The sequence below is a fragment of the Dasypus novemcinctus genome, chromosome 21 (genome assembly GCF_030445035.2).
Source record: "Dasypus novemcinctus isolate mDasNov1 chromosome 21, mDasNov1.1.hap2, whole genome shotgun sequence".
Lineage (NCBI taxonomy): Eukaryota > Metazoa > Chordata > Mammalia > Cingulata > Dasypodidae > Dasypus > Dasypus novemcinctus.
The window spans coordinates 79,429,177-79,456,015 of record NC_080693.1 but is presented as its reverse complement, the minus strand read 5'-3'; the positions used below and the strand labels follow the sequence as shown (position 1 = coordinate 79,456,015).

The window sequence follows — 26,839 nt, the reverse complement described above, 5'->3', positions numbered from 1 at the left end:
TTTCAAGTCAGGTTTATTGAAGTTTAATTTGCATACAGTAAAATTGGTAAAATTCACCCTTTTTAGGTGTATAATTATGTGAGTTTTGACAAGCACTAGAGACACTTAACTGCCATCATAACAAAAATAAAGAATATTTTCTTCACCCCAAAATATTTCCTTCTACCCTTTTGCAGTTAATCCCCTCCTGCCTTCAGACCATGGCAACCACTGATTCATTTTCTGTCCCTATGGTTCTGTCTCTACCAGAATGTCGTATACACGGGATAGTACAAGGCATAGCCCTTGTGTCTGCTTCTTTTACTTAGCACAATGCTACTGAGGAGAAAAGAGCCACAATAACACTTTGGGACGACCCGGTTGACATTCTGCTTTTGGTTCATTTTTTAAAGTCAGATTTATTGAAGTACCATTTTCATACAGTAAAATTCACCCTTTTCAGGTGTATAATTCAGATCCATTCACATTGTTCCTATATCAATCAGTAGTTTGTTCCTTTTTATTGCTGAGTACTAAGGCCTATGGCATGGATGAAACACAACTTGTTTATTCACCAATTGATGGACATTTGGCTTGTTTCCAGTTCTGGGTGACTATGAATGAAGCGGCTATAAATACTTGTAACCAGGTTTTTGGATGCATATATGTCTTAATTTCTCCTGGGTAAATACTTAGGGTGGGATTACTGAGTCTTTGGTAATTGTATATTTAATTTTGTAAGAAACTGCCAGGTTGTTTTCCAAAGTAGCTGCATTTCTATTTTGCGTTCCCACCGGCAATTCATGCATGAGAGAGTTCCAGTTGCTCCGCCTCCTCACCAGCATTTGGTATTGCCAATTGTTTTAAAAAGCTATTCTAATACGTGGGTAGTGGATATCCTATTGCGGTTTCAATGGCTAAGTTTTGGAGTTTTTAATGTCATTCTGGCCTGGACTGGGGTTGAATGATTTGTAGTGTGAAATGGATTTCTTTTACAGGCCTAATAAAGGGACTATTCATTTGTTATCTCGGTGTCATTAGAAAAGCCATAGGACCTGCCCAGGATTTAGCAAAAGCCCAGCTCTGGAGAAAGGATGAAATACCTGGTGACTGTGCCCGTGGAGCCCGCTCATTTTCTAAAATAGCAGCGTCCTTGCCCCCTTCCCCTCCACACGCTCCACCCTGCCTTTGCTCCATGCCTGGGCTGCCTGGATGAGGCATTCCTATGTAAGCTCAAATATCCCTCCTTTCGAAGCTTCTAGGATCTCCAGAAGCATCCTCATCCATAGCATGCAAGATAATGTGGAAAAAGTGCAGCCTTTTTGGAACCACAGTTGGATTTGATTTTATGGCATTGTTCTTTACTAGCTGTGTGGCTTTTTAACTTAACTTCTCTGAGCTTCAATTTCTCCAGATATAAAGTGGGGATGATAATACCTACCTCAGAGTCTTGCTGTGTTAGAGATATTGTCACATTATTATTAATATTGTTATTTTGTCACTTTGCCTCTGTGGAAGGCCGTACCCACCTGTACCATGTCTAATTCTTTACTTGTTCCTCTCCCAAGCTAATTGTTCAAAGAGCAGACCCTGAGATTTATGCCCTCGTTGCCCCCATCCCTGACACAGTGTCGTTGGAACACATGTGTTGGAATGGGTGGCCTGGGAGAGGATTCTCAGAGCAGGGGTGTGGCGCGGCCCAGGAGACCTGCTGTCACCAGGCAAGGCTGCTGCTTTGCTGCTCTCCTGGAGCCGGGCCCGGAGCCAGCGCCTCCCTCCCCCAGAGCCAAGGCTGAGCCTGGGGGGGGTGACTTCTGATAGGAATGACTGCGCGGCCCAAGGCTGGGCACGTGGGTTTGACAGGCCAGAAAAAGGGAAACTGAGAGAACGGGTGCTCAGAAAAAGGAGGAGCAGTCTCGGGTGGAGAGGGCGGGCTGGAAGGAGTGGGGATGAAGAATGAGGACGGGGACCCTGGGGGGCTGGGGGCTCTGGGGACGGGGCAGTAGGGGGAGAGGCAGCGAGGACACCTCGGAAGGAAGGGCGGGGAAGCCCCGGGACCGCGGCGGGAAGGACGCGGCGGCGCGGCGGCGCCGGGTGCCCGGCGCCCGCACCCCCGCGCGGCGGGCGCGGCAGGTGCGGGGGGCGGGGCCTGGCGGGGCGGGGCCTGGCGGGGGCGGGGCCTGGCGCCGGCGGGCGGGGCGCGCCGCTCAGCTCCTGCGAAAGCAGCGGGGGCCGCCGAACCCCAGCCGGAGCCGGAGCCGGAGCCCCCGCCGGGCCGAAGCGGGCTCCAGCGACATGGGATCCGCCGACTCCAAGCTGAACTTCCGGAAGGCGGTGATCCAGCTCACCACCAAGACTCAGGTGCGCCCCGGGCCCCCTCGACCACCTGCCGGGCTGGGGGCTGGGCAGGGTCGAAGGGGGGGGGGGCGCTGCGCGAGCTCGGCTCGGCCCCACGCGGGGGGACGTGCGGGCCGCGCTGGCCCGGAGCGGGACCCCTCGGCCTGGACCGCGGGCTCCATCCCTTGGCCTCGCCGCCCGCCCCCCACCTCCTCTCCCGGGAACAGCCCCCTCCCCGCCGCTGCCACCTTAGGCTGACGTGTGCCTACTCCCCGAGCCGGCGACGCCGCTGTCGTCCCGCCCCCTGCGTCCCCGGCCTCGCTTCTCCAGCCTCCGCCCCCCGCCCCGCTGCCTGCCCTGTCCCTCGGTGCCCGCGGGTCCCCGACGCGCAGCTCCCGCTGACTCAATGCAAACAAAGCCGGGCCGACACCCGCCCGGGCCCGGGGAACAGCTGGTGCGCGGCGGCAGCGGCCTCCTCCGGGCCCGGGTCTGTGCCTGCGGCCGCGGAACGCCCGGGGCTTCCTGGGAGCTCGCAGACCCCCCGGGCCTGGCCTCCCAGCTGGGCACCGCCGCGCTCTCCTGCCCAGGGACCTCCTCATCCGGGCCCAGTGGACGGGACACTGCCCGTCCCCTCTGTTCTGGTTTAGGGCTGGGAACCCTCGCGGGTGCCCTTGGCCTCCTGGCGTGGGGCGGGGGATACCTTTCAGCCTTGTCCATGCTCGCACTCTCCCCTGAGTCTATAAGTGGCACTACAGGCCACCTCCTCGTCCCCCAGACACGCACAACCTGCCCACGGCCAGGCTGCTTCCCTGCCCACCCCTTCTCCCCTGAATCTCCTGGTCCCCCACTTTGGAAGGAGTCAAGCCCTCTGACTCCCCACCCAGCCCTGCTCTCCAGAGTCTTTCTTGCTCTTGGCGGTGGGAGTGGGATTCAGGGAACCATCTCCGCGCAGCCGGCTGGTCACGGTCCCCAGGCTGAGCGTCTGGTCCTGACAGCCCTGTTCCCCACCCTGGAAGGGGCAGGTGTTCCGGCAAATGCCCAGGGCCTTGGAGAGCCCAGCTCCAGCTGCGAGGCCTCTGATGGAAACCAGACCTCACTTCTCCCCACCTCCCTCCTCCCTTCCTTCCCTCCTTCTCCCCACCTCCCTCCTCCCTTCCTTCCCTCCTCCACTCCTCCCTTCCTCCCCACCTCCCCAAGACTCCTCTTGAGTCCCGGTGTTTGCTTTCTTGGGATGGGGCTTCTAGGTCTGTGGGTGGCAGGAGGGAGGCAGGTGGGCCGGTCCTTCCACGTGGGGCCAAGGCAGAGGAGGGCGGGAGGCTCCCATGTTTGCCTACCCGGGGAGGAAACACCTTGCTGGAAAATGTGCTGGGGACTGTTGGCTCAGCAGCTGGGGTCCTTCGCCAGGCCCGGTGGGACTGGCTCTGTGGGGTCCCAAAGGATCTGGGGTAGCCTCTGACCCCGTCCCCCGAACACCATGACGCTTTGTCATGGAGTCAGGGCTATTCAATTCCCCTGTCTGCCTAGGACAGGACAGGAGCCAGAGACTGGCCTGGGCCTCCCTCCAGGAGCCCTGGGGCCGGCAGGTGGGGTGCGGCGCTGCAGGAGAGGCCCTGGGCGCCGGCGGCCTTGGACCTCAGGTGCTGGCCTGCTTGGGCAGCATAAGGGCAAAGAGCAGATTCCAGATGACCACCCCAGGCCCTGTCGCTCAATGTCCCCAAGGAGCTTCAGGCCCATGGTGGGCAGGGTGCCTGCCGGTTCCAGGCCCACGGAGGAGGCAGTGCTCTGGGCAGCGGATTCTAGGCCCGGCACCTTTTCCCATGGCCGTGGCCCGAGCCGCCTGCCCAGCCCTGCCCGCCTTCCTGCACTGCATCCTGTTTTCTTCCTGTCCCTGCCCAGGGCCCAGCTTCTGCTGTGTTTCCTGACCCATTCCCGGGGCAGGTGGTCCCCTGGAGGGGAACATTTGTGGCTCTGGAACCCTCTCCCAGATCCCATCTATTTGGAGATTCTCTGCCCCGGAACACATGAGACTTGGGGCTGTGTGTTTGCATACACGTGTGCATGTGTATGTGCATGTGATTGCAGTGATGATGCTGTCCTCCCAGGACAGGTCACATATCACAGACTAGAGCACTGCCAGTCCTTTGTCCCCCAACGCCCAGAGAGGCCGGTCCCCTGGCCTGTGTTGGGTCTGCCCCGAGCAGGGACCTGGCAAGCTGGGTGAAAAACCTCTGGATTCCTGCCAGGGTAAGCGCTTTGCCCCTGCTAGCCTGGGTTTGCCTGCCTCCAGGAAAAATACTGTTTTCAAAAAAACTAGCTGGGATTTTAGAAGCTCCCTTGGGTTGCGTGGAACATAGCTGGGGAAACTGAGGCAGGAGCTGAGCCATGTCTCTCCCTGCAGAAGCCTAAGGGGCCCTAGTGACATTGGCCTAGCCTGTAGCATCAGGCTAGCCTGCTGTGGTCAGGCAATGGCCACCAAATCCGAGGGCCTGAGCCACCCACAGTGGTACCTGGAGAGGAGGCCTAAGTTGGGGAGAGGGGGATGATGGAAGTGACGACTCCCAAAGTTCAAAGCCAGCGTCTGTAGCTGGGATCTTTCCTGGTTTCAGAGTGGCCTGCCCTGGGACCTTCCCAGTTCCCTCCTAAATCACGCCCCTCATTTTAAATTCAGCCCCCAGGTGACCCTGGCCTGGATGATGAGGTCAGAGGTCATTTCCACCAGGTACCCGGATGAGTCCCTGCCCCTTTAAGGGGGTCGTGGCTACCTGGGAGGCATCAGACGTGGGGAGTTTCTCCGAGGGTTTTCTGGGGTGTCCTACCCAAACCCCTCCCTGGCCCCAGGGGATGTCCTGCCGATGGACCCCGGTGAGGTGAGCGTCAGAAGGCATCCTGGCTGGGGACACGAGGGCCAGCCCGGCCCCAGGGCCCTCCTTTCTCCTTTGTTCCTTTCCCCCAGCCAACTTGCTCTACCAGTTCTGGGCCGAGCAGGTCCTGTGCCAGGCCTGTCCTGAAGGCTGTGGCCACAGGTTACCCCGTGGCCTGGGGTGGGGGTGCTGGGGCGAGGCCAGGCCTGGACCTTGGTGAGGCCCGCACCCAGCTCTGAGTGTGGACAGCACCCCCGGTGCCCAGCCCTGCCCGGCGAGCAGGCCGAAGGGGTCTCCAGGCCGGAGCCTCTACTGCAGGGTGGCTGAGGCACGTACACAGAGACCAGTAGAGTCAGGGGCCGCCTGAGTGCCAGAGCGCGGGTGCAGGGCGCGGCTTCCAAGCGGGGGCAAGTCAGTCCCATGTGGGAGGCTTCTTGGGAAAAGCAGCTTCAAGAGAACAGACTCATTCTCAACAAGAGATACTTTTTTTTCTGCTGATAAGAGTAGTTCGTATTCAGTGCAGACTTGTGGTAGCAGGGCCTGTGCATTTCAGGGTAGGGAAAAGGCTGAGCTGATTGGAGCAACCTGGGAGGGCTTCCTGCAGGAGGTGATAAAGGGTGGCTTGAGGGAGGACAAATGCCTTAAACATGTTGGTCCCTCAACAGATGGGCATTCAGAAAGAATGTGCCCTCTTACAGGAAAGTGTAGGGGAAAAAAGAAACCCCCTGAGAGAGACAATTGCGGTTAACTTCCTGCTTCGTTTTCTTTTAGTCTTTCGTTAATACATAATGTAACCGCCATTGTGCTTGTCCTATAAGTAGTTTTATGCCCTTTTTCACTGAACACTGTACCGTATTTTCCATTCATTAATGTTTTTTAAAAACCTGATTTTAATGACTGCCTATGGTCCACTGTATGGATGTGACTTAACTTTTTAAACATTCCCCAACTGTTGACTATTTCACTGTTATCAGTAACACTTGAGTAAAGTGTCCTCATATGTGTACATCTCTGATCATCTACCTAGGGGAGATTTCTAGAAATGGAATTTATGATTTAAGGGATATAAGCATTTTTAAGGCATACCTCCTCCATTTTGAAATGTGGCATTGGAAGGGGAGGGCATGCTAAGAAGAGGGGACAGCCCGAGCCAAGGCAAAGAGAGAGGAAAGCAGGGTTGTGTCTTGGTGTAGTAATTGCAGGTGTGTGTGTGTGCATGTTTAAGTCAGAAAGGTTTGCACTTAATCTAGCAGGCAATGGGGAGCCACTAAAGGTCTTTGAATGAGGGATCAGTGTGTTTGGTGCTGGGTTTTAGAGCATGGGTTGGGGGGAGTGTAGAGGGTAGATCAAAGGGGGGAAATTTTGGAGGTGGTGGCCCTGGCGAGAGTGGCGGGGGCCTGAGCTGCAGCGCTGGCAGTGGGCTCCGAGAGGAGCAGGTGTGTGTTGGAGAGACTCTGAGGTTGAATCTGCTGGATTTGGCATCTGTAGGGTGTGCCGCGAGAGGGCGGAGTCTGGGGCCTGTGGTGTGGACAACTTGGGTGAAGGGAACGGAGTGTGGCCCCTCTTGCCGTCTTCCTGTGGGGCGCGGGTGCAGCCTCTGTCTAGGTCAGTTGACCTAGTGGCCTTGCCTGGGGATGTGCCCAGGTCAGTGTGCCCTGCCAGAGGTTGGTGGGGACTTAGCCAGGGCCACATGGTCCCTCAGGGCCTGGGCTGGGCGCTAGCTGATGGACTGATGGCCAGCTGACCCCCAGCCATCTGACTGACTGTCCCCGGCCTGGCTGTGCTGGCCGGGGGTGGTGGTGGCTGAAGGATAACCCCCGTTTGGAGTGTGTGGCTTGCCTCCCGGGGTCTCTCCTGGCCACAGGGTGAGCAAAACTGTGGCCCGGGAGGGAGGGGCTGTGTAACTCTGCGACGTGGTGCCCCGTAGCCCGTGGAAGCCACCGATGATGCCTTTTGGGACCAGTTCTGGGCGGACACGGCCACCTCGGTGCAGGATGTGTTTGCGCTGGTGCCGGCGGCGGAGATCCGAGCCGTGCGAGAGGAGTCGCCCTCCAACCTGGCCACCCTGTGCTACAAGGTAAGGGGAAGCCTGGTCCCGCGCCACCCCTGCCAGCCCCACTGTCCTCCCCCAGGGCAGGTACCCAGGACTCCCCCGCCAGGTCTGGGTGGTCCCAAGGCCTCGCCCAGCTCCCCAACCTGGCCAGCGCTGGGGCAGTCATCACAGCAGCTCCCATCTGGGAGGACTTCCTCTGGCCAACCGCTGGTACCTTTCCTGGGCCGAGTGATTGGCACTGCCCGCGTCACTTTTACCAGTGGGAAGACTGAGGCGCAGAGGCTCAGTCATGTCTCCTAGTGAGGTCTCGGGCAGGGAGTGGCGGGCCGGGCTTTCCCTCCCATGTTGCTCTAGGCTGCTTGTCGCCACGTCCTGGTCCCCTGAGCTGGCAACGTGTCCTGCCTGGAGAGACGGCCCTGTGGGTTGGGGCCTCCACTGGGGCTGCCATGCTTCCCCTTTGTGTGGCCTGGGGTGGCCTCTGACCCACCATGTGCCGTCCAGGCGTGCCCCCTGCCTCCCCCCTCCTCTCTGGGATGTCCCCCGATTTCAGAGCTGGGACCTACTACATGCCATCGCAGCATGCCCCTGACTCCCTCTCCCTTCTGGGGTGCCCGACCCCCAGCTCAAGGGCCTATGTCCCACCATATGCCACCCAGTGTGCCCCCGCCTCCTCCCCTCTGTGGCCTGCAGTGCCCCCCCTGCCCTGCTGTCCCAAGGTGCCCCCTGATGCCAGGGATGGGGTCCCTCCACAAGCCATCCAAGTGTCCCCTGCCCCCCTCCTGTGTGACCTGGGGTGCCCCCTCCCGGACCCAGTGCCAGGGGCCCACCCCGCGCCACCCCGTGTGGCCCGCGCTCTGCCTGTGCCCACAGGCGGTGGAGAAGCTGGTGCAGGGGGCCGAGAGCGGCTGCCACTCGGAGAAGGAGAGGCAGGTGGTCCTGAACTGCAGCCGGCTGCTCACCCGCGTGCTGCCCTACATCTTCGAGGACCCCGACTGGAGGGGCTTCTTCTGGTCCACAGTGCCCGGCGCAGGGCAAGGAGGGGTCCGTGGGCGCGGCCGGGGCTGGGCGGGAGGGGCAGGGCGGGCGCCGTCCAGGGCCACGCTCCTCCAGGCTTCTTACGGCGGGGAGGAGGGGAGCTGTGCGGATGGGGGTCGACCCCGCCTCCTGGGCACCCGGTTCCTTCCACTGGGGTCTCTGAGCCCTCTAGCTGGAGGGTGGCTGAGGGCAGACATGGAGGCAGGGTGCCTGGGCACTGCGAGGGCTGGGAAGGGCCAGGCTGTCCCCCATGTGCCAAGCTCCCCCAGCCTGGGTTTATCTCTAGGCCCCTGAACGAGGGGTGGGGCCTTGGGGACCTCCTAGGGGGCTGAGCCTTGGGGGCGTGGCTGCGCCCCAGCCAAGTGCGTCCCTCACAGTGCCCAGCTCACCCTCCTTCCTGCTCCCTGTGTCCCAGGCCCACCCCCACCCCGCCCCCATCTGCCTCGGGCCTGGGTGGGAGGCTGGGGGCGAGCAGGAGCCCACTCTTCCTTCTCCTGCCCCTCTCCATCCCTTTGGCCATGGGTGCTACCTGGGCTCAGCCCCTGCCCTGCCCCCATCCCCAAGTTCTGGGCCACTTCTCCTGGGCCAGCTACCACTGAGATGGCCCCGTGGGTGTCGTGCCCCCAGCAGGGAGAGGAGGACGACGAGAATGCCCGGCCCCTAGCCGAATCCCTGCTCCTGGCCATCGCCGACCTGCTCTTCTGTCCAGACTTCACGGTCCAGAGCCACCGCAGGAGCTCCGTGGTGAGCGCCCCAGCCCAGGGGGACGGCTCTGGCTGCAGGTCCCTGGGCGGGCTCCGTGGGGTCAGGGGCTGCCTGGCACACACGAACCCGGCCAGGTGGCGGTGGCTGGCACCGCTGGAGAGGAGCCAGCTGGTGCCCGGCCCTGCCCCAGGCATCCAGGCACTGGGCACAGGCACCCATTGTCTTTGCCTGCTCGTGGGTGGGGGTGGGGCTTGGACATAGGAGGCCTGGCACCCCCCTTTCTGTGGTCCCCGTGGACTCGACCTTGGGTGTCCTCTGCTCCCGCCCTCACACACCACTAGGGTCACCTGCTTTCTGACCCCCCCAAATGGACAGAGCATTTGGGAGGGGGCGGGAACACCCAGTATGACATTGAAGAAAAATGGGTGGCCAAGGTGTCTAAAGGCGTTCATTTCTTTCATTGTGCAGTAGGATCTGGCGCACCTTGAGGGCTCTGTCTTAGGAGAATATGGGAGTCACGGTCCCCAGGGGTGGGGGAGGCTGGGGCTGCCGGGGGGCTGCCCACCCTGCTCTTCCCCTTTTGCCCCCCTCCCCGCTGAGCTCTCCCCAATCTGTCCCCAGGACTCAGCCGAGGACATCCACTCCCTGGACAGCTGCGAATACATCTGGGAGGCTGGGGTGGGCTTCGCTCACTCCCCCCAGCCCAGCTACACCCACGACATGAACCGGTGAGCCCCGCTCAGACCCAGAGCCGGCGGCTCAGGCTGGACCCTGGGCAGGGGACCACCTCGGCAGCTCGGGGCCGGCGACCCAGTCGCCCGTCTGAGGACCCCCTCTCCACCCCTGTGGGATGTAAAGGGGGCCTTTCTTCCCAAAGACCTGGGCTGGGTGGGGGCACTCTCCTGGAGGGAGGCCGGGACCCTCAGGTACCGTAACCGTCTCCCCCTCCCTGCCAAGGATGGAGCTGCTGAAGCTGCTGCTCACGTGCTTCTCTGAGGCCATGTACCTGGCCCCGGCTCCGGACAGTGGCAGCACCAACCCGTGGGTGCAGTTCTTTTGTTCCACGGAGAACAGGTGAGGGCCCCCTGGCCTGCCTTTCCCTCTTCTTCCTTCTCGTCCAAGGCATCCCACGGCTGGGACCGTGCACCTGCCGGGTCAGCCTGATGTGAGGGGAAGTGCTGCCCCCTGTTGGTGATGACCTGTAACGTAATGGCCCCGTCATACCCGCTGTCCTTGGAGCCGGCGGGGTCCAGACTTGGGACCCCCTGGGTGAGCTGTCCAGTAGAAATAGAAAGCAAACTGAACATCTCTGGTAGTGATATTAGAAAGGTAAAAAGAAACAGGTGAAATAATATTTCGTTTAATATATAAGATATATTAGCATTTAATGTGGAATCGCTGCACAGAATTACTGAGATATTTTAAATTCTCTTTTTCATATGAAATTTTCAAACTCCGGTGTCTGTTTGTCACTTATGGCACATCTCAGTTCGGACCAGGCACATTTTAAGCGCTCAGTGGCCCCGTGTGCCTGGCGGCTGCCATACTGGACAATGTGGCTTATTCACTGGCTGGGGAGAGGGTGTAACAATTACCCTGAAGGATGGGGAAGCCCCGCCACGTGGGAGCGCTCGTGGACTAAGGGGGCACACAGGAGTACCTGAGGTGTCACACAAGCCACGTGGTTGGATCGAGTCCTTGGAGCGGTGCTCATGTGCCAGCTGTGCAGCTCCAGCTGTGCCCAGGGCTGCACTGGCAGCTCAGGGCTCGGTGCCCCTAAGGGTGGAGGATTGCCCCCCTTATTGCCAGGCCCCAACCGCTGCCGGGCACACCTCCTCCTTCAGGCTCGGCTGGCCTCCTGGTCAACTACGAGCTTTTTTGTCCCCAGAAGAGAAGGGCACCTCCCACTGGCCACAGTTAGGAGCTGGCCAGTTTTCCTTTCTCCCCAGACTTACCAGACAAATTGCCCCTGAGCACCCGTGCCTTTGTCCCTCCCTTAAGCTCTCTGGGTCTCAGTTTCCTCACCTGTGAGACGAGGCGGTTGAACCCTGACATCCTCTGCGGCTGGTCTTTCGGGGGTCTGGCTGTGGGGTGACTGAGTGCCTGCCCTGCCTCCTGGGGGGAACCCACTCTCTCCCCGGGGCCTCCAACCCCGGTCTTAGGTCCCGGGGGAGGGACTCGGCCTCGCCTCCAAGGCATGTGGACAAGGTTTCCCACGAGAGCCCCGGGAGAGTGGCTGCCCCGTTCTTTCAGCACTGGGCGCCGCCTGGCCCTGCTCAGAGCCCGGCCGCCGGCGTGGAGGAGGGCGGCTTGCCCGCTCAGGAGGGGCCGAGTCCCTAGTTCTCCCCAGGCCCCAGCACCGAAGCGCTTGCTGAATGGGGGGGCGGCTGAGCTCCCACGGGGCCGCGCGTGGTCGGAGGGGCCACCCCTGCAGCCCCCACCCTCTCCCGCCGCAGACACGCCCTGCCCCTCTTCACCTCCCTCCTCAACACCGTGTGTGCCTATGACCCTGTGGGCTACGGGATCCCCTACAACCACCTGCTCTTCTCCGACTACCGGGAACCCCTGGTGGAGGAGGCCGCCCAGGTGCTCATCGTCACCTTGGACCACGACAGCGCCACCAGCGCCAGCCCCACCGTGGACGGCACCACCACGGGCACTGCCATGGACGATGCCGACGTAAGGACCCGGCAGGGCTGGGGCGGGCGGACCCCCCTCTAGCAGAGGCCCCGGACAAGAGGTACCCAGGTGGCACCTCGAGGGACGCCCTAGAGGGCGGGGTGCGGTGGGAGGCCACCCGCTCACCGCGGCCCCACCTTCCGCAGCCTCCGGGGCCCGAGAACCTGTTTGTGAACTACTTGTCCCGCATCCACCGCGAGGAGGTGAGTCCAGAGCCACTCTCACTGGGTGGATGCTTGCTGCCCACCTAGCCCTGGGGAGTGGAGATGTGGTGGGGAGGGGGGCATCCTGACCCCCGCCTGAAGGAACCATGGCCATCCTGGACTCGGGCCACCCAGGTGACAGAGCGATGGCCACCTGCGGGGTTTCGAGATACAGAAAAGGCCTGGTGGCCTCAGCTGGTCAGGGGTAGGCTGGAAGGCTTCCAGGGAGGTGAGAGGAAATGACCGTGGATGTTGAATGATGTGGATTTGCGAGCCCTTGAGGAGGTCCTTGAGCTGCCAGCTCTCTAACTTCTGCAGCAGTAAAATAAGTGTCGTGACTTTAGCTGATGCTCGCCCGTCCTGAGGCCTGAACTGGGGGGCAGAGCCAGGGTCCAGCACGTGTTCTCCCTTAATGGTGGAAGACTCCACGTGTGCGCTGGGGAGGGGTGGGCCAAGGTCCGGGGGGCAGGGCCGGGGTGGCGTGGGGGGGGGCGGCGTCAGCAGCAGCTGGCGTGAGCGCCTGCTGTGTCCCAGGGGTGCGGTGGTCGGGCCGAGGGGCGGGGGCCTCCCCAGGTTCAGGCCTGGGCTCAGCTTCCTGCAGCGCCCACCCTGGGAGAGCCGTCGATGGTGTCGGGCGCTGGGTCCCTCAGGCTCCGGGGCGTGGAGGAGGCAGGAGGCCGGCGCCTAGGGGAGCCGGGCTGGACAGGCGCCCCGTTCTGGCCCCTGCCCCAGGACTTCCAGTTCATCCTCAAGGGCATGGCCCGGCTGCTGTCCAACCCCCTGCTCCAGACCTACCTGCCCAACTCCACCAAGAAGATCCAGTTCCACCAGGAGCTGCTGGTTCTGTTCTGGAAGCTCTGCGACTTCAACAAGGTGGGCGGCCTCGAGGGGCCCAGCCCGGCAGGGCTGCCCAGGGACGGGCGGCGGCCAGCCCCGCATGGCCGGGGTGGGGACAGCGGCTGGGTGACTCTGAGAGGCGGGGTGGGGCAGAGCCGCCCCCGGCCCAGCCCGTTTCTCCCCCCGCTCCAGAAATTCCTCTTCTTCGTGCTGAAGAGCAGTGACGTGCTGGACATCCTGGTCCCCATCCTCTACTTCCTCAACGATGCCCGGGCGGACCAGTGTGAGTCGGGGCGCAGGAGCGGGGGGGGGCCCTGCAGAGGACCAGTGTGAGATGGGGAGGGGCGCAGGAGCGGGGGACCCTGCAGAGGACCAGTGTGAGATGGGGAGGGGCACAGGAGCAGGGGCCCCTGCGGAGGACCAGTGTGAGATGGGGAGGGGTGCAGGAGCGGGGGGCCCCGCGGAGGACCAGTGTGAGATGGGGAGGGGTGCAGGAGCGGGGGGCCCCGCAGAGGACCAGTGTGAGTCGGGGCGCGCAGGAGCGGGGGCCCCTGCGGAGGACCAGTGTGAGATGGGGAGGGGTGCAGGAGCGGGGGGGGGGCCCTTGCAGAGGACCAGTGTGAGATGGGGAGGGGCGCAGGAGCGGGGGCCCCTGCAGAGGACCAGTGTGAGATGGGGAGGGGCGCAGGAGCGGGGGCCCCTGCAGAGGACCAGTGTGTCGGGGCGCGCAGGAGCGGGGGCCCTGCGGAGGACCAGTGTGAGATGGGGAGGGGCGCAGGAGCGGGGGGTCCCTTGCAGAGGGGCAGGGGGCCGAGCCCCTAGCCGAGCCCTCCCAAGATGGGTCCCTGCCGGGGTCTCCCTTGCTCCCCTCCCCGAGCTGGGTGGCGACCCCCCCTCCACGTGCCACAGCCCGGGTGGGCCTGATGCACATCGGCGTCTTCATCCTGCTGCTGCTGAGCGGGGAGCGGAACTTCGGGGTGCGGCTGAACAAGCCGTACTCCGTGCGCGTGCCCATGGACATCCCCGTCTTCACCGGCACCCACGCAGACCTGCTGATTGTGGTGAGGGGGCTCCCCGCGGCCAGATCCGGGGGTGGGCTGACGCCCTCTTGGCCGAGTCCGGCGGCGGCGGGGACCCCATGGCGGCCCCTCTCCCTCCCCGGCAGGTGTTCCACAAGATCATCACGAGCGGGCACCAGCGGCTGCAGCCCCTCTTCGACTGCCTGCTGACCATCGTGGTCAACGGTAGGGGGCCCAGCCCGCCTTCCCCACGCGCACCGCCAGGTGGCGCCAGGCCACAGGCTGACCTGCCCGCGCCCCACGCCCCGTCCAGTAGCGGTAGACTGCCAGCCACGTACCCGCTACATTTTATAGTACCCCCTAAAAAAAGAATATGGTGATACTAACTTTAATGACATTTTATTTAATGCACTAATACAAAATTATCATTTCAACCCGTAGCCAGTATAAAAGACTATCGAGATGTTCTGTTCCTTTTTTCACATCTGGTCTCGCAGATCCCACGTGTGTTTTATACTTGGCACGTCTCGGCTAGGACCGGCTGTATTTCAAGGGCTCATGGCCACCCTCTGGACAGCCCAGGGTTAGACGGCTGGAGTTAAGGGCGTGGGCTGTCAAGGGCACCTCCTTCCTGCCTTTCCTGGGCCCGCCCCGCAGGGACTGCAGATACCTGCTGGCCAGGGTGCTGGGCCCAGCAAGGTGGCCGGTGGGAGGGCAGGCAGGCCGGCGGTGGGCCGGAGCGGGGCGGCCACAGCCTCGGGGACGACTTCGGCACGGGCGCCGTTTGGAGAGGACGGTCCTGTGGGTGGGGGTGGCTGACTCCCCTGTGGTCCGATTTGGACTTGGGTGGGGTGGGGCCGTGGAAGCCTCTCACTGGACCTTGAGGTCCGGGGCCAGGCCTGGGCCCCTGCTTGTCCCCTCGCTAGCTCCGTGCTGCAAATCTTAACCCAACGCCAACTCAGTGTGGCCAGCTCTGAGAAAGCGTTTTGGACAAGGAGGACGCCACCCCTGCCTCTGTGTCCTCAGCCTGGGGAGGGAGAGAGACAGGAGTCCTGGAAGGCTCCAGGTCAATAGGGGACTTGGAGTTGACACTGGCGCTTCAGCTCAGATCCGCTCCCCACTGGGCTGGAAACAGCAGGTGGTTGGTAGCTAAGGATAGAGCAGTTTGGTGTTCTAGAAAGACTTTAAAAAGTCCTGGGTTTATATCCCTCTCCATTCGTTTTGTAACCGGGGACCTTTGGGCAAATTGACCAACCTCTCTGAGCCTTGGTATCCTCATCTATGACTTGGGGATAACCCTTCGGCGTCCTGCCTCCCTCTCAGGGGTGCGGGGAGGGCTGGGTGAGGGGAGGTGCGTGAGCAGCTGGTGAACAGCACAGCTGTCCCCGTGGCAGAGGGTGGGGGGAGCCCATGCTGCGTCCTGGGCTCAGCAGAAGGCGGACTTGGTCTCCAGGGCACAGGGGGGGATTGGTGGCAGGGGCCCAGGCCGAGCAGGGTGGCCGGTCTGGGTCCTAGAGGTGAGCCCGCCCCCCTCCCCTGCAGTGTCCCCCTACCTCAAGAGCCTGTCCATGGTGGCCGCCAACAAGCTCCTGCACCTGCTGGAGGCCTTCTCCACCACCTGGTTCCTCTTCTCCGCGGCGCAGAACCACCACCTGGTCTTCTTCCTCCTGGAGGTCTTTAACAACATCATCCAGTACCAGTTCGACGGTGAGGCCCCGCCCGGGCCCGGGCCCCCCACCACCACCTCGCCTCAGCAGGCAGTGGGCGAGCGAGGCACCTTCCGGTCTAAGGAGGGTACCGCCCAAGATCTGGCCTCTGGAGAGGTGTGGCCCGCTGGCCCTCCCCTCCCAGCGCGTTCTTTCGACACACATCTATTGAGTGCCTGCTGTGTACCAGGCCCCGTGCTAGGTGCAGGAGCTCCAGCGAGAGCAAGGCAGGCATGCTTCCCACCTCATGGAGCTCAGTCTGGGGAGGAGGCCCAGTGGCAGGTTTTAAATGGATGATCCGCTGGCCAAAGAGGTCGCCCTAAATTTGCCGAAAGGGAAGTTCAGGGTGGTAGGGCCCCGACGGGCATCACAGTGGGTCCCACACCCAGTGTCACAAGGTACCTGAATGCCCGATGTAGACTCAGGCCTTGCCACTTATCGGCTGTGTGACCATGGGGACATTACTTAACCTCTCTGAGTGTCAGCTTTCCTCATGTGTAGAATAGTCATAGCAACGGTACCAAGAGTCCCTATCTCAGAGGGTATGCGGAAGATTCCATAAATAACCCAAAAAAGGCACTTGGCACAGCGCCTGGTGACAACTAGTAGGTGTTATTATTTCTAAAGTAAGTAAAATTTATGGCACTCTACAAGGGATGGATGCGGGTGTGGTGGGATAGAAATGCATAACATGGGGAGGGGGCAACGTGTGCAAAGGCCCTGGGGTGGGATGCTGAACAGAAAACACAAGGGGGTGGCTGGAACGAGGCCAGCAGGGGGCGTGGGGGGCGCAGCAGGGACGTGCGAGGCAGAGGGCACTGAAGGTTGCCGAAAGCCCTTTTGTCTCGCCCTGAGAGCAGAGGGAAGGCAGCGGGGCGTGCGGGAAGCCAGGGGCACTCCGGCGCCTCCCTGGCCCCTGGGCTCAAGGGAGAGAGACAGTGTGGACGCGGTCGTGCGGGGGCCCACCCCACTTGGCCAGGTGTGGCGTCTTCTTAGTACCAGGGGAGGGGCACTGGGGCGCTCGGGCCAGAGGCTCTTTTTGACAATGTAACGTCCTGGCGTAGCCATCGCTGGGCACACAGCTGGTGCCAGGCCCGCCCCAGCTCCTGGTCTCGGGCTCCTTGTAGCCTCTCCTGCCCACTCACCGCCCCTTCCGGGAAGCCCAGCCGGGTGGAGTGGGGTGGGGGGCCGAGGGGTTCTCCCTGAGGCGAGGCGTGCTCCCGCCCCCCAGGCAACTCCAACCTGGTCTACGCCATCATCCGCAAGCGCAGCGTCTTCCACCAGCTGGCGAACCTGCCCGCCGACCCGCCCGCCATCCACAAGGCGCTGCAGCGCCGCCGCCGGGCGCCCGAGCCCTTGTCCCGCGCCGGCTCCCAGGAGGGCGCCTCCATGGAGGGCTCCCGGCCCGCCGCCCCTGCCGAGCCGGGCACCCTCAAGACCAGCCTGGTGGCCACCCCGGGTGCGGAGCTGGGGCTGGGCTGGGGGGGCCTGGCACGGCCGGGGGTGGGCGTGGCCTCGGGCAAGGGGCGTGGCCTGAGCTGGGGCGCTGCGGGGAGGGGCTGGGTGCCAGGGCTGGGGGTTAGGGGGCTCGGCTGGGAGGGGTGGGTGCAGAGCGGGAGCAGGGGGCAGGCGCTGCACCTCTGAGGCGGGGCCCGCGGGACACGGCTTTGTAGAGGGTGCTGGGGGGGCCCTCACGCCACCTGTTCCTGCCCAGGCATCGACAAGCTGACGGAGAAGTCGCAGGTGTCGGAGGACGGCACCTTGCGGTCGCTGGAACCTGAGCCCCCGCAGAGCGCCGCTGACGGCGGCCCCGCCGCGGGCACGGACGAGGGAGACTCCTGGGGCAGGGTGAGGCCGGGTGGGGCTCCTCCCTGGCCCCGAGTTTTGGGCACCCTGGGGTCCTTGGGGACCCCCACCCAGGGCTTCACGGTGGGCCCGCGGGCTCTTGCTGGCTGGTCACAGGCCAAGCCCTCGGGTTCCGCCCCCGGCAGCCTTATCTGCAGCTGGCCTTTACCCGGCCGCCCCGCCAGCCCCTGGCCCTAAACCTGTCACCTGGCTGGGCCGGGCCTGGGGCCCGGGGCAAAGGGTGCCGGGCTGGGCCTGCCCCTCAGGAGCCAGTGCCCCCGTCACCGCCCCCCTCCGCGGTGAGAGACTTCATCGCCCTCCCAGGGGGTGCCCTGTGGTGGGGGGAGTGGGCGGCAGCCTGCCTCTCTGCCCCCCCAACCCCCCAGACCTCCCCTCACTCCCCGTTCCTCCCCCAGGAGCCGGGCCAGCCGTGGCGGGAGCAGCAGCCACCAGCCACTGCTTCGGCCAGCGGGCAGTGGAGTCCCACGTCGGAGTGGGTGAGGGCCCGCGCCGGAGGAGTGGGGGTCAGGGTCTGGGCAGATGGCACCCAGGCGGGGTCCGGGTCGGGACAGCTCAGCAGGCCCTCAGAGGTGTCCTAATCCCAGGGCTCTGGCGTGGGGCGGGCCTCGGGTCCCGCACGGTGGCCACCCCCCCACCCCGGGCTCGGTGACTTGTCTGCGGACACTGTTGCCCAAGCTCCCCCACAGGAGCCCCAGCACCGAGGCCCTTCTCCGTGCCACTGCCCAAGGTCACCGCTATTGCCCTGGATTGGGGACCCCTCCAATGTGATGCACGGTCACAGCCCCTGCTGCTCCGCAGAGGCCCTCGCTGCGGAAGCGGGAGTGCTTTCTGCCTGGGGGCGCCCTTGGTCCTGGCGCAGGGAGGGGCGGCTGCCCCAGCCCCAGGAGCCCGTCCTGCTGCCCCGCAGGTGCTCTCCTGGAAGTCCAAGCTGCCGCTGCAGACCATCATGCGGCTGCTGCAGGTGCTGGTTCCCCAGGTGGAGAAGATTTGCATCGACAAGTGAGTCTGGGGGTGCGGCGGGGGGCAGGGGGGCTCCGCGGGGCTCCCCTGCACGTCAGGGGTGGGCTTTCCCGCGCACGGCCGAGCGCGTTGGAGCCCCCGGCTGCCCCCTCCCCGCAGGGGCCTGACGGACGAGTCGGAGATCCTGCGGTTCCTGCAGCACGGCACCCTGGTGGGGCTGCTGCCCGTGCCGCACCCCATCCTCATCCGCAAGTACCAGGCCAACGCGGGCACCGCCCTGTGGTTCCGCACCTACATGTGGGGCGTCATCTACCTGAGGTGGGCCCCCACCCTCCGAGGCGGGGGGACGCCGCGGGAATCAGGGTGGTCTTCTCTGGTAGGGGGTGGGCACTCACTGCCCAGGGTGGGCCGTCAGGAGGGTCGGGGCCAGGGTCCCAGGTTCTCCCTGCCAGGCCGCCCACTCAGGCGCCACCCCCCCCCCCCCGCCCCAGGAACGTGGACCCACCGGTCTGGTACGACACCGATGTGAAGCTGTTTGAGATCCAGCGGGTGTGAGGCCGGAGGCCGGCGAGGGGCAGGGCCCGGGAGGACCGAGGCCCCCGGGCCCCCCGGTGCTCCCCCAGATCCACCATTCTGAGCTTTAAATTCCCACGATCTGGGCGGGTGGGGCAGAGTGGTGGGTCCTGGGTGACAAGAGGCCCCGGGGCCCCCCTGTGGCTGGGGCAGGCGGGGACTGGCCAGACCCCCACTTCATACCCACGACCCACTTGAGTGCTGACCCTTCAGTGCCCGCCCAGGCCCTGGGCTGCCACCCCAGAGCCCACCAGGCCGCTGTGCGCTAAGGGGCTAGCCCGAGAAGGGCTGTGGGGTTCCCCCGAGGCACCCGGGCAGGTGAGGGAGCCCCAGGTGCCTGCCCCAGGCCCCACCCACTGCCAAGGCCTGTGGGGGCTGCTCGCCCAGGGGGTTGGGGGCTGGCAGGCTGCCAGCACCAGCCTGTGGGACCCCTGTGGAATTTCGGGTTTCGAGTGGGTGTTGAGGGTCTCCAGCTCTACTCTCCCGGGCCGGCGGGTGTAGCCGGGCTCCCTCTATCCATAACGGAGGTGGGGAAAGGGTGCTGGGTGCTCAGCCTACTGCCCCGCTGACCGGCGGGGTGAGACGCCACCCAGCCCCAGCTGGGCCCAGCGCTGCCTCTGGGTGTCCCCAGCCCACCCGTGTCATACAATCTCTGCTCAGCACAATCGGCCTCTTTACACAATAAAAGCTCCTTCTCCAAGCTCCTCTCTGTGCTGGGAGGGGCAGCCCGGCGGTGGCTCTGGTCTGCAGGGGAGCTGGGGACTCTGCACCCCGGGGTCGGCCCCCGTGGGCCCTCGACACTGGACCGGGAACCAGCCTTGGTCATTTTCCTGGGTGGGGAGTGGAGAGTTGAACCCTCTCACCCGGGGCTTGTCCCGCTGGGCTGTGGCCACCACAGACAACCACGCAGGGGCCTGACTCCCAGCCCTCTTCATGGCCCCTGGGGTCTCTGCCACCCTGGGCACCCGCTGAGACAGTGTTGGAGGCCCCAGGGCAGCCTCCCTGCCTGCCAGTGCCCAGCTGCCTGGGAGGGGCCAAGAGGGGAGGGGGCCTCCCTGGCCTCCTGGGCTCAGGGAGCTGGGGGCTGCGGGAAGAGCTGGGGAGCTGTGGGAGGGGCTGGGGGGCTGTGGGAGGAGCCCAGGGGCTGTGGGAGGAGCCGGGGGGCTGTGGGAGGAGCTGGGGGGCTGTGGGAGGAGCTGGGGGGGCTGTGGGAGGGGCTGGCAGATCCACCGGGCAGCCGGAGGCCACAGCCTGCTGTCCCCAGGGATAGGGCGGGCTGGTGAGGGGTGGGGAAGGAGAAGTGGGGGAGGCGAGGCAGCTGGCCAGGCCGCTCCCACCTGGCCAGGCCCCTCTTCCCACCTCCTCCCCCAGGTCGGACAGGGAAGGACTGGCTTGGAGCTCGCCCAGGCCCCCAGCCCCCCAGCCCTGCCCAGAGCACGGTCCCTTCCCACCATACCAGGACTGGCAGCTCCGTCCCTGGGAACAAATGCCACGAAGCCCGAACGCAATCGATCAAACAAACAGGGTTTATGGCAGTGGGAGAGAGCTGTTGAACCCTGCCTGGCAGCTAATTAACGAGCTCATTAGGAGGCAGGGTGTGCGCGCAGGGGCGGGGCCGCCCCTTGCTTGTTCTCACCGGGGTGCCAGGCCTGGCCTGGGCCTCAGACACTCCCGTCCAGGCCCCGCCCTGGTCTCGGGGCACAGACAGGGCGCACCCCGCTCCGGCCCTCCTGGAATGGGGTGTCTGCCCAGAGACCAGGCCCCCTTCTCCCCGCCTTGGCGCTCAGGGCTCTGTGGGGGGGTTCCTAGGGCAGCCTCAGGCCCCCAGGTAGACCTCCACCAGCCCCCCCACCGAGTGCATGCGGTAGAAGACGCCCAGGGGCAGGCCCGTGTTGACGATGGTGAACCACGTCCGGTAGCCGTAGAATTCCTTCTCCAGCCCGTTCTCAAACTCCGGGTGCGTGCCAAACGCGGGCATCATCCACAGCTGGGGCGGGGGCGAGAGGACGTGTCGAGTGGGGCAGGGGCCTTCCGCTGCCCCTCCACACCCGGCCTGGGGGAGCAGGCCCCAGAGTTGGGGCTCCTCCAGCACATACCCCCTCACCCTTGGGCTTTCAGCGCTGCCCCCCCCTCCTAGCACAGAGGCCTCAGTCTCCCGGTCTCCCCCCAGAATTCCCAGGGTTCAGTGTGCTGTCAGGCGGGCTGCTCCGTGCTCTGATCTTGACCCCCCCCTTTCCTGCCCACACTCTCTACCTGTTCTTCCAGGCCCAGCTCAGACCAACTTCCTGAAGTGCCCTCGGCCCCTTGTGCCCACACACGTCTCTCTGAGCAACTACCGCACTCTGAGGCCAGTTTCTACCCACCCAGGGCCTAGCCCAGGCGTTTCACGGTCTGCCTGTGTTTCCAGTCGGCCACCGCCACCTGGGCTTGGGGAGACCACCCTGATCTCTTGGCCCAGCACTGCCCCTGGAAGACGGGGGGACCTCGGGCAGGTCAAACCACCCGAACCTTGATTTCCTCAGCCTGCAGAGTGGCTGTGATGAAGCGAGGTGCTGAGATAAGGCACGGAGAGGCTCAGGCAGGCCTGGGACTTACCAGCTCCCAGGAACCGAGCTATCCTTGTCAACATCTTCCCCTGGGGAGTCTTTAGAAAACCAGATGCTTTCTCATCCCTTCCTTTGACTGAACTCAGTGGACAGCGATTATGTGCCAATTCTCTAACTGGTCTCGAAGGGTCTCCCCATGTAGCCAGTAAGCTTCCAGAGGGCAGAAATCTTACGTTTGTAAGGAGCATTTAGTCGCCTGCTTCGCACATTCATTTGTGCCAGGCACTTAGTGGGGGGCGGGGGCACACTCCCTGCTCTGGAACAGCATCGAGCTATTCGGGATAAGGCGCACGTCCTTGACAATCCAAAGGAGAGGCCAGTGCCCCTGGGACAGTCAGTGGCCTTGATCCATCCCTTCCTGAATGAGGCTTTCTGGGGCTGCTTGGCCAGCCCTGCCCCACCCCGCGCCTCCCGGCCCGGCCACTCACCATGATATTGCAGAGGATGAGGAAGAGCGAGATTTCCTTGAGTGCCCGCCGCTTCCAGTTGAGGTGGCTGTAGGAGTGGATGTAGGCCAACGAGGCCCGGCGCAGGCCCTGGCCCAGCTCCAGCAGGGAGCCCCGGCGGGGCGGCCCAGCCTCCCGCGTGTCCTCGGGGGCCGCCTCCCAGAGCGGGCGCCGGTGGAGGCCCTCGATGATGAAGAGGTTCTGGGCGACGTGCTGCAGGATGAGCAGCAGCGAGTAGGCCAGGATGAGGCGGTTGAGCGGCTCGTGCGGGCGCGTGGCCACGATGGCCACGATGGAGAAGTAGGCGATGCCCACCTGGCCCAGCGCCGCGCCCATCAGCAGCAGCACGTCCAGGCTGCGGGTGGGGTTCTTGAGCGTGTCCAGCTCTCGCTCCTCCAGCCCGTGGATGGCCGTGCCCGCCAGGCACGCCAGGCTCATGGCGGGGAGCACGGCCACGTAGAAGGCGTAGTAGAGGGTGAAGTACCGGCGCCCGATGCTCGGGCCGCTGGCCGCGATCTGGAAGAGCGTGAAGACGCACACGCCGGCCACCAGCGCCAGCAGGCCCAGCAGCGGCCCGAAGATGGCGCCGTGGAGGTGGAAGCGCGGGGTGCCGGCGTGCGCCCCCGCGTGCGGGGCCAGGCGGCGGCCCACGTTCTTCCACATGACGAAGAGCACGGCGCAGCAGACGAGGCAGTACTCGGTGCTGAAGGGGTAGAGCATCAGGAAGCCCCTCCGGAAGACCTCGCACGCGGTGGCGTTGAGGCACAGGCAGGCGGCGGTCTCGTTGCCTGGGAGGGGGGCGGGAGGGGAGCGACGTTCAGGCGGGCCCTGCTGGAAGGGGGCCCGGTGACACAGGTCCTGGTCCCCCTGGGATAGGCCGGAGGTGTAAGTGACCCAGCCCCTCGCCCTGCAGAGGTGGAAACTGAGGCCCGGGGTCAAATCAGAAACCACGGGACGGTCATTCCTTTACCAAAGGTTTGAAGACATGAGGTGTGATGCTTATCAGAGCATTCAAAGGTAAGTCATCCCTGGTGCCCAAGGTCACGTCCACAAACGGCTAGGTGAGCACGAGGGCAAACCTGCAACGTGACCGTGGAGGGGCCTGGCTGCCCCACTGAGGGCCCCGCTGTGGGCCGATCAGACAGCATGAGCCGAGGAGGCGGCACCTGTGGAAAGCAGCTGCTGGAAGGTGGAGCCCAAACCTAATGGAGATGCTGGTGCATGATCCCAGCTCAGAGGAAGAGCAGGGGAGAGAGGAACAAGGCAGATGCCACCACTAGGGCGCAATGGGACGAATCTGCACGTTGTGAGGAAAGGGGTGGGAGCAACTCTTCCAGAATAGGCTATTAAGGAGACCTAACCAAGTTCATTGCTGGTTTTGATTGGATCCTGGTTTGAAAAACCCATCTATGAAAGACATTTCACAGGCCCATCGGAGCAACTTGAATATGGATTAATATAGCTGATGTGGACGGCATTAAGGAATGTTAGAAATTCTAAGCATTGTGGAAATGTGGGGGAAACACCTGTTTTAAAGAGATGCATTCGGAAATGTTTCAAGTGCAGTACCACGGTTTCCTGAATTTCCGTTAAGTCCTTCAGCAAAGCATGAATGAGCACGAGGGCAACATTCTTACATCTAGGAGGCGAGGTGTAGACGCTGCTCTTCCACTCTTTTACATGTTTGAATTATTTTTAAACATTAAAAGACTTGAGGATGTCCCTTGCCAAAAATTCGCCCTTTGCACAGCTTTTCCCAAAAATGTATCCGGGGTTTGAAGACGGCACACAGCACCCAGGTGTGCCGTGGCCCCTACCGTGGGTGTGGAAGTGAATGAGTGTGCGGGCAGGGCTCAGCTGGGGAGGGGGTTGTGTCACACAGGTGGCTGAAGGCCACACGTGTTGATGGGGTACAGCCGCCAAGGGGCAGGCTGTACAGGTAGGGGATTGGGCACGTGGAACAATCGGCCGAGCTCTTTCTGCCCAGCCATCTCCTGTCCCTCCTGATATGTCTAGCGCCTAAAATTGTATGTCAAAGGCACTCCTTTCAGTTCCGAAGGCTTTTTAGTTTCCTGCAAATAAAATGCAAATACCACGGGTGGGGTGCATACCTGAACCACTTATCAGTACCAGCTCAGCCAGGACAAGTGGTTGGCTCACCTGGACGCACGCCTTGGAGAGGGCTGGTTGGGTGTTACAGCTCTCGGGGCAGGGAGGTGGGTCCCGCTGGCACACTTCACCCAGTGTCTTGCTGAGTCCTGACCTGCCCCGACTCTGCAGACTCACTGCTCTCACCTCTGAGGGAGTGCGGCCTGTGTGGGGTGCGTGTGCATGGTGTGTTGGGGGCGGGGTGGGGTCCTGGGCTCCTCTCCGTACCTGAGAACTTTTCTACGAGGGCGCTGAGCTCGGCCTCGATCTCGCGATGCATGGAGTCATTGGTGATGGCCAGTACCCACAGCAGCAGGTTGGTGGCGAGGGTCAGCATCAGGCCGCACCTGGAGGAGGGCCACACTCTGCCCATGCAACCTGACTCGTTCCCCGGGGGCCCGGCCCTCACCACTGACCCCCAAAGCCAGATTCCTTCCGGTATTGGGATTCCCAGAGAGGCAGTCCTAGGGGCCACGGGGACCTATTCCCAGACCAACCCACAGCTCTGGGTCGCCCTGCCCGGGGAGGCTGGCGAGGGGGCAGGCACTGGGCTTCCGGAGAGCCCCGGGAGGAGCTGGAGGCCACGGGACCTGTCTCACCTAGTGAGGTTGGTCTGGACCTGGACACAGTCCTTGCAGTGTTTCCAGAGCACCCAGGTCTGAAAGAGAGAGGGTCTTGAGCCCAGGGGCTGGAGTTGAGGGGCGCCCCGGGTGCCTGGGTGTATTCACAATGGATGAGACAGTGAGAAGGCCGGGGCTGGAATCCGGGCTCTACTGTTTCCTTGCTGTGTGAGCTTGGGCCAGCGGCAAACCATCTCTGAGCCTCAGTCTCAGCTCTAAAACAGGGCCAAAATTAGGCTGCGTGCTTGTTGGGGAAACAAAGAAGGTACAAGTGGAGCAGGTAGCAGGATGCCTGCCACACCACAGGCGCTCAGGAGCCAGTTAGATGTTCTGAGTGGATTCGCATAGGTGGGATGCACAATGAGATACACGCGAGCCCGAGTGGGGCGCTGCATTACAGGTGTCTGCACTTCGTGTGCAAGGTGGGTGCGCGGAGGCCGGCCATGGCGGGCATGTGTGCACGTGGGCCGTGGATGCGGGCATTCCTGGGGGGAACTGTGGGGTGTGTGTGTGCCCCCGGGCGTGGAGGGAGATGCCTTTGCGGCAGATTCTAGGTTTCGGTGGGCAGCGCGTGGGCATGTGGGCGGAGAGGGCGTGTGCCCCGTGGCAGGGGGACGGGAGGGGCCTGTCACCTGGATGCCGATGAAGATGATCTCGATGGCAGGGAAGACGAGCTCGAGCTGCAGCTTGCAGTGGCTGTGGCTCACGTCATAGCCCACGCGGAAGGCGTTGAGGCAGATGCTGCAGCTGCCGAACAGCACCAGGGAGCCTGGCGGGCCCGGAGGGCGTTGGCACCTCCCCGGGAACTGGCGCTGCCTCCCCCACCCGCCCCCCTCCCCGCGCCCCAGCACTCACCCCGCACCCAGATGGGCCCGGCGTGCGGGTCCCGGTGGAGCACGGCGTGTGGGCGGCGGGCGGTGCCGGCCACGTAGTAGAGGAGCCAGAGCAGGGAGAGGACCTTGAGCGTGGCCAGCAGGATCCACACGTCGCCCAGGGTGATGGCCACGTTGTTGAAAATCATGCTGCAGATGAAGGCTCCCCCCAGGAAGGCCACGTTGAGGGCCAGGAGCCCCGAGAAGAGCTGCCCGGCCTTCTGGGCCTGCCGGTCCCGCCGCAGCAGCAGCGAGAAGTGCCGCAGCAGCCAGGACTTCTGTCTGCGCCCGGCGGGGGCCCCGGTCTCCTCGGCCCCCATATCCACTCCGTTCTCCTTCCCCGGGGCCGCTGCAGTCTCCTGTGCTTCCGGGGAGGGCACAGGCGGAGCCTCAGCAGGAGCTAGGGAAGGAGAACAGGTCTTGGGTTGACTGCCAGGGGGTCCTGGGTTCAGGACCATCCCCATCCCTAACCAGCTGTGTGACCTAAGGTGAGCCAGGCAACCTCTCTGGTCAAGACATTGGAAATAATGGCAGCTGCTCCATCTGCCTTACAGGACCAGAGACTGTCCAAACAGACCAAGGAATGTGGATGCACTTTCTGGTCCACTTAAACGTTTAGGGGATTATTTCACTGGGTTTGGGGACTCCCACCCCCTATTGGGCCACCTCACTTTCTGCCTCGGTGTTCTACCTGATCCTAAGGTGGGCTAATAATGTCTGCAAGGGAATTAGGGGCAGTTTCCAGGGCTGCAACTTTTTGCCACCAAAAGGCAGTGTGTGCCCTATCGCCTTCCAGGAGGAAGAGCAGGTGTTATTTCTTGTTCTGATCCTGAGGAATTGGGTGCTGACTGCCAAGGGTGTTGTGTTGAGCAGGATTCAGAGGCTGAGTCTAGGCTTTGTGGGAGAGAAAACTGTGGCCTGAAATGATACTCCATACTTTATGGGAATAATGGGTGTAGATAAAATTGTGTTTTAAAGATCTAGAAGGATACCCACCAGATTCTCAATAGGAGTTTCTTCTGGAGAAAGGAGGGGAGTGGTAGGCTTTTCTTTAGCTTTAATGTTCCAGTTTTTCAAATGAACACATTATTTATACAATTAAAGTTCATTTTAAAGCACCTTAATGCTCCTGGGGGAAGTTCTGGGGTTGATGGGCGAGGTCTGCCCATGAGCGTGGATTGCATGAATGCCACGCCCGTGCCTGTGACAGAGCTGATGTCCACCTGCACCTCTCCCCCAGGCACCCACGAATGCCCAGAACAACACGGGAAACAGCCTTGACCCTCTCCACTCTCCTCAAGCTTTCCCCGCAGCCACTCCCGGGCACTCCTCCC

At 63.0% G+C, this 26,839-nt stretch overlaps 2 protein-coding genes across 2 annotated transcripts; one reads left to right on the top strand and one right to left on the bottom strand.

Moving 5' to 3' along the window:
• The first annotated feature begins 2,173 nt into the window (after positions 1 to 2,173).
• HID1 (HID1 domain containing) lies at positions 2,174 to 19,513 on the top strand. The gene is made up of 19 exons (XM_058284693.1): positions 2,174 to 2,340; positions 7,105 to 7,254; positions 8,101 to 8,271; positions 8,893 to 9,009; positions 9,592 to 9,698; positions 9,928 to 10,044; positions 11,427 to 11,649; positions 11,796 to 11,852; positions 12,585 to 12,725; positions 12,882 to 12,972; positions 13,599 to 13,750; positions 13,855 to 13,933; positions 15,251 to 15,415; positions 16,646 to 16,873; positions 17,129 to 17,262; positions 17,676 to 17,756; positions 18,188 to 18,279; positions 18,400 to 18,558; positions 18,732 to 19,513. Exons 1-19 carry the CDS (start codon positions 2,275 to 2,277, stop codon positions 18,793 to 18,795), a joined length of 2,394 nt encoding a protein of 797 aa, XP_058140676.1. The 5' UTR covers positions 2,174 to 2,274; the 3' UTR covers positions 18,796 to 19,513.
• An 814-nt stretch (positions 19,514 to 20,327) lies between these two features.
• Positions 20,328 to 26,591, bottom strand: OTOP3 (otopetrin 3). The gene is made up of 6 exons (XM_004463827.3): positions 25,489 to 26,591; positions 25,266 to 25,402; positions 24,613 to 24,671; positions 24,242 to 24,360; positions 21,848 to 22,653; positions 20,328 to 20,800 (listed from the first exon to the last, which is right to left on the bottom strand). Exons 1-6 carry the CDS (start codon positions 25,967 to 25,969, stop codon positions 20,630 to 20,632), a joined length of 1,773 nt encoding a protein of 590 aa, XP_004463884.1. The 5' UTR covers positions 25,970 to 26,591; the 3' UTR covers positions 20,328 to 20,629.
• Between the last annotated feature and the right edge of the window lie 248 nt (positions 26,592 to 26,839).

Coding starts and splice junctions, on each gene's coding strand:
- HID1 (XM_058284693.1), top strand. CDS start 2,275: ATGGGATCCGCCGACTCCAAGCTGAACTTCCGGAAGGCGGTGATCCAG. Junction 11,853..12,584: donor CCCGCATCCACCGCGAGGAG/GTGAGTCCAGAG, acceptor CCCCTGCCCCAG/GACTTCCAGTTCATCCTCAA. Junction 13,934..15,250: donor GCTGACCATCGTGGTCAACG/GTAGGGGGCCCA, acceptor CCTCCCCTGCAG/TGTCCCCCTACCTCAAGAGC.
- OTOP3 (XM_004463827.3), bottom strand. CDS start 25,969: ATGGGGATGGTCCTGAACCCAGGACCCCCTGGCAGTCAACCCAAGACC. Junction 22,654..24,241: donor CCTCGTAGAAAAGTTCTCAG/GTACGGAGAGGA, acceptor CCCCCCTCCCAG/GCAACGAGACCGCCGCCTGC. Junction 20,801..21,847: donor TCATCCTCTGCAATATCATG/GTGAGTGGCCGG, acceptor CCCCCGCCCCAG/CTGTGGATGATGCCCGCGTT.